Source organism: Nicotiana attenuata, unplaced genomic scaffold (genome assembly GCF_001879085.1).
Source record: "Nicotiana attenuata strain UT unplaced genomic scaffold, NIATTr2, whole genome shotgun sequence".
In the NCBI taxonomy this organism is placed as follows: Eukaryota; Viridiplantae; Streptophyta; class Magnoliopsida; order Solanales; family Solanaceae; genus Nicotiana; species Nicotiana attenuata.
The window spans coordinates 99,119-104,582 of record NW_017671872.1 but is presented as its reverse complement, the minus strand read 5'-3'; the positions used below and the strand labels follow the sequence as shown (position 1 = coordinate 104,582).

The 5,464-nt window shown below is 34.6% G+C and overlaps 1 protein-coding gene across 1 annotated transcript; it reads right to left on the bottom strand.

Annotated features, from left to right (window-relative positions):
• Window positions 1-1,924: 1,924 nt before the first annotated feature.
• LOC109210652 (protein LAZY 1-like) lies at window positions 1,925-4,297 on the bottom strand. Its single transcript, XM_019374107.1, has 6 exons — window positions 4,158-4,297; window positions 4,017-4,083; window positions 3,368-3,793; window positions 2,880-3,253; window positions 2,425-2,674; window positions 1,925-2,184 (listed from the first exon to the last, which is right to left on the bottom strand). The coding sequence occupies exons 1-6, from the start codon at window positions 4,161-4,163 to the stop codon at window positions 2,165-2,167; spliced, it is 1,143 nt and encodes a 380-aa protein (XP_019229652.1). The 5' UTR covers window positions 4,164-4,297; the 3' UTR covers window positions 1,925-2,164.
• Between the last annotated feature and the right edge of the window lie 1,167 nt (window positions 4,298-5,464).

Here is a 5,464-nt window from a genome sequence, read left to right as displayed (position 1 = left end):
TAATACAATTATTAACCCACATGTCAATTTGCTAGATAAGGACTACTTAATAAACTATGTACCTATAAGTAAAAAAGTTTTAGAGGAACTAGGCAAAGAAATAAATAGATTTTCAAGAACACCAAACTCACACGTCAGATTTGATGTTCCATTGCATTCGTGTAATCGAAGAAATGCTAATAGACAAAGTATGCCTATATGTAGTGGGAATGATGTTTGAACAGTAAATACTATACTAAGAAGTCGTTAATATTTCATTGCCGTAAGGTAATGAAGGTGATATTAGTAGTACTTCGTCATAGTAAGAAAATACTAAGAAAAATCATAGTTTGATATACACTCTTGAGATAGTTCCAATGTCGAGTTTAATACCAAACTAGATAGTTTCGACAAAGCATACTGGACAAAAATTGTATCAAAAAATAACTTAGCAAGATTCTTTAACAAAAGCTTATTGGAAAAGACTTTTAATTGTCATGTAAAAAGAATGCCTGAGAGGTTGTATATGCATTGTTATAAGTCTAAGTAAGAAATTGTTAGGGCATATACTATTAACCATGCGTTTAAATATAGTATATTCTAACAATTGTCATTGTTAAAATTCTAAATGGGAGATTGCTGAGATATAGACTACTATTAACCATGAGTTTGGTTTGGATACAGTATGTATTATAAAACAATTGTTTATTCAATTTTAACAAAATTAAATAGATCATATATTCGTCCGTGTCCTTTGCTTATATAGTGGATGATTTAGTGTATAGAGTTAGCTTATACGGAAGATCAAATCAACGAATTTTATAAGTTATAAGATTATTTTCACAATCTAATGATGGAATTGGACAAACCATCAGGAATAGTTGTAGCACAGGATTATATATGATTTATCTTGATTATTGTAATGATTTACTTTCGACTTCTGTGCTAGTACATTTCGTATGTAATGAACGGATCAGGTAGAGATAAGTATTTTGTACTCTTTTCTTTTCAAGCTGAGTAGAAATTTCATAAGAGGAGAAAAGTCCACAGAAGGTTGACTTAATAAAATAAATTCTCTAGTCATTAAATGAACTTATACTTTTTTTCTTGATATAATTATTATTAGATGTATATTATTATTGTTTTAGTTTATTAAAAGACGAGATTCTTTCGTGGGTCAATATGCCTGGTAAATTGGATAATGATAATGTATATTGGTGGAGTAATAGTTAGTTGTTGTATCCATGTCTCGATTTTGAGATTGATGATACACTCGTATGCAAGTTTATAAGTTTTTATGTGTAAACCCGGCCGGTGAATTTTACATCCAACACATGAAATTATGTAAGTGAAAGTCTAAATGAGACGATCAACAAATTAAATTGTCAGTAATTTAATTTAGTTAATTAACATCTGAATCTTAACAAAGAGGTTAAATGAGAACTAATGGGTGGATTTTGAAATTGAATAAGGGGACTAATTTTTAGTGGAATAATTCGTAATTTATTCTAGTAGATATTAATTTCGAAAATTAGAAATTAATTTAATAGTAGAAAGCCTTGTTAATTAAATTATGTGGTCCCTGCTATGCCTAATAATAGGAAATAAAGAAAATTCTTTTCTTCGTGGAAAAAAAAATTTATCAGGTTTCGGAAAATAGTTTAACCCCTTAGAGGGTGGCAGGATTTTAGGCCCCTTTTTTCTAGAAAATTTTGCTCCCACGAAATTGCTATTTTTGAGTATTGTGCAGGCATCTCAGTAGACGATCGCGGAACGTTCGGGGATCGTGATAGCGCGTGTGATGGAGATTCCATTGAGACATTGAAACTGAAGGCTCATGTGACTGAATAGTTGGGTTCACGCTTCAATGGGTAACCGTGAAACATCGTATGCTCCAGTTATCTAGATTACATATGATATTGATACCAGAATTGCTTCGACGACATATTTTAATCCATCCCGAGGGACAATATTAATACTTAAATCTTTAGCACAGAACAATCTCAGCTAATACATCTCATGTTTTACATGCGTCTCACACACATATGTTAAGAGGAATACCCTCTTTTATTTCTCATATTTCTATCTATCACAATTTTATAATTGACATAACCAATCAAACGATGGGGCAGTACATAGTTTTTGAGAGGCAAACATATCTTACAATATGAGCTGCTTTGGCAATTTAGAGCTCCAGCACCAGGTCTACGAATCAAACAACAAAACAAAATCTGCTTAGTCACAAACATTAGTTTAGCCAAGTTGAACGTAGCAATAGTTTACTTTTTTCTAAACAACTATACCACATCTTGTGCAGGGAGAATTTTGTTGTTTTTCTTAATAATGGCTGTGCATCTTATTGAAAGATATCGTGGCTAATATTTTATAAGAAGAAGATATCTTTAAGGGAAAAATTAGAGATTTGAGAGTGAGGCATGAACTTACAATCTGCGTCAGTTTTGATCCAGCATTCTCGGTTCTCATCTAAATCACCATCTAGTGTGCACTGTTGCATATTCGACTGACCCTTGATGCTGTCCTTTGAGAGGCGGTGGTGAGGGATAATCGTGATATCTTCACGAGCAAGTGATAGTCTTCCACGGTCATGAGCCCTCTCATTTTTTGAGGACTTATCAGGCTTTTGTCCACCTGTTGAGCTCTCAGGATGGACTTTTCTGTGGAACATATGTAGGATCTGCATGACTTGCAAGTATTTTAGTTGGAACCTAAATATGTATTTGGATATAGTTTTCTATCGAAAGTAGTAACCATACTATTGATCAAACAGCTTTATGTGACAATACAAATTAAATCCTCAACGCTTAGATGATGGTGAACACAGCAGTATATCTGTTCATTTTGCACCAATTACAGAGGAAAAGATTAGCCAAAGCACGTACCTTATTGAGTTTTCTCTCAGCTGAAACTGAATCAACAGTTACCCCAGAAGCTACTGAGTTCCGCGAGGAAGCATGAAGCATCTTTTTCTTCAGTATTTTTTTCATGAGGTGGACAGCAGATTTATCAGAGTCCTTATCTGTTCGCTTCTCGCCCCTGTCAGATTTGGCTCCATCGTTTTCTTCGCCTAGTTTAGTCTTCTGAAAGAGCTCGCCAAGAGAAGGCCTGTGTTCTTTCTTAGCTGAAGCAGCAGGACTTGTCTCTGGCAATCCAACTGTTGATCCAAAGAGATAGCCTTGAAGTGGACAGACTGTCGTTCCATTTCCATTGTTTTCGCTACTATCAAATGGCTTGCCACTTAGTGTAATGGTACTACCTGTTGAATTTATAATTAAGCATTTAGATGTGTTTGGCTCATGAAAAAGAATCAAGGTCAAACGTCAAGGGGCATGTTGAATGTATAATTAAGTCGATAACAGCTTCAACATACCATGGCTGCTTCTCCCAGTACTAACATAGCTGTTTCTTCCTGAAGAAAGATTACAACCATCATCTTTAGCTTCAGTTCCCAGCACCTTCTCTAATTCATCATTGATCAGCTTCAATTCATTTTCTGTCACTTCTGTGTCCTTTTCAGCTATATTTTCCACGGAGATGGAAAATGTTGGTGTTGACGGATCATCAAGAAGTGGGTCAGTACCAAGTGTACCGATTGCAAGGAACCCATGGAAGAGCTCAGAAAGAGCAGCAGATGACTCTTCTTCATCTGACCTTGCTGCTGCCTCTAGACCAGCAAATGATCTTCTCTGATTCTCTCTTTGCTCTTTGCTCAATGGCTTATTGTAGAAATTTGGTTTTTGGTAGCCTTGTAAATCATCCAGTGATGGCTGCCCAGTAAGACAAGTACAAGGATTCCCTGACATAACACACTGTCAGGTTATCGGTTGTCTTTCTAGTACATTTGTGTAAGGATCAGTTACCTTTCTAATTATTCTAGATACGTTTCAGTATTCTGAGATTTCAGCTTTGTTACTTATTCTAGCTTGCATGAAAGCAATCATTCTGACACCTTTAATTTATTCTGCCTCTTCTTAAGAAAGAGTACATGGCAAGAAAAATATTGGGACAGAAAAACTTACCTACAGAAAAATCCTTGAATGGTTCACTGCTATTCTGTCGAAACTTACGATGCATCCAACCGAGTAACTGCAACAAAAGAAGGCATAATTATGGATATGAAAAAAAAAAGGCTTGGTTTACTTTGACAGAATATGGGTTACCTTCATCTTAAGGATAGCTGCACTGATTTTAATTTGAGGAACAAAATAACTGAAGCTTTAATTAGTTTTTGAGTTATATATAAAGAGTTTATTTCAAGTTGGCATAGAACACCTCAGGGGCAGCTTTCGGAAGCATACATGAAGTCACAAAGTTTGGGCTGGCTGTTTATTAATTCTTTCTTTTAAATTTCCAGGTAAAAATTGTGTGGCAAAATTATGGTTCTTTTACTTTGACCTTTTGGTGAATTTTTTTTATTTATCATAAACTGTAATGATGTATGAAGGTTTTTTTTTTTTAACTGTTTTATATTTTAATTTCTAACTGGAGCAAGTTTGATTATGGGTAGCTATCATCTGTTCTGTCCTACATAATATTTTGGCAAATGCAGATTGAAAGATTTGGCGTCTTGTAAACTTCCAGTGTTCTGAGATAATGTGTTTCTCGGGCACATCTCTTTGTATGCATGCAATTGCTCAACCAGACTTGACATGTCCATGCACGGATTTATCTGCATTATTATTAGCTTTCTTACCTAATAAAGTCATCATTTCAACTCATCGCACATATGCTGAATGATTAGGCTCCTTAAACTATAAAACAAAGAAAAATATACCAATTGGATGCTAGCAGTTCAAGATATGATATGATAGGTGGAAGATATTATTAGTCATTTATTTATTTTATCAGAGGAGATTAGTTTGTATATAATATAATACTATAATATAATAGGACTAATGAAACAGATAGATTTTTCTCTTGTGGTCATCTCCAATAGATCCACTGTCTTGCAGTGACTTTCAGAGTTGAAGGATTTAAGATGTCAACATGTTGCACCAAAAGGCGGACTTAGGATTCGACGATCACAGGAGTACTATTATATTCAATATAAATTTTATCACTGCTCATAAAGATTGGTAGGGGCCTCTGCTAATATTTGATTATTTCTTGAAGATATTTATAAGTATATATGAAATTTTTGCCGAAGTTAGTACCAATGATCCCTCTCCCTTCCATATACGTCGGCCTATAGTTGAACTCGTGTCACTAACGAAAAAACACTTTAGCTTATGTAAATTCTAACTTAATATTAGTTTTTGTCTATGGCCATTATAATATTGAATTGCTTCTAAATAGTGACTTTCCTCTTCTTCCTTTTTGTCGAGAATGCTGAGCGGGGATCTATTGGAATCGAACTCTTTATCTGCATAAGATAGGAGTAAGGTCTGCATATGCACTACCCTCCCCAGACCCCAATTGTAAGATTCTACTAGGTTTGTTGTTGTTGTTGTTATTGTTGATAAGCATT

Bases quoted from the DNA above. Each gene is read 5' to 3' on its own strand.
- LOC109210652 (XM_019374107.1), bottom strand. The intron at 2,675-2,879 runs GTACGTGCTTTG...CAAGTCATGCAG, and splicing joins CTGAGAGAAAACTCAATAAG to ATCCTACATATGTTCCACAG. The intron at 2,185-2,424 runs GTAAGTTCATGC...TTTGATTCGTAG, and splicing joins GATCAAAACTGACGCAGATT to ACCTGGTGCTGGAGCTCTAA.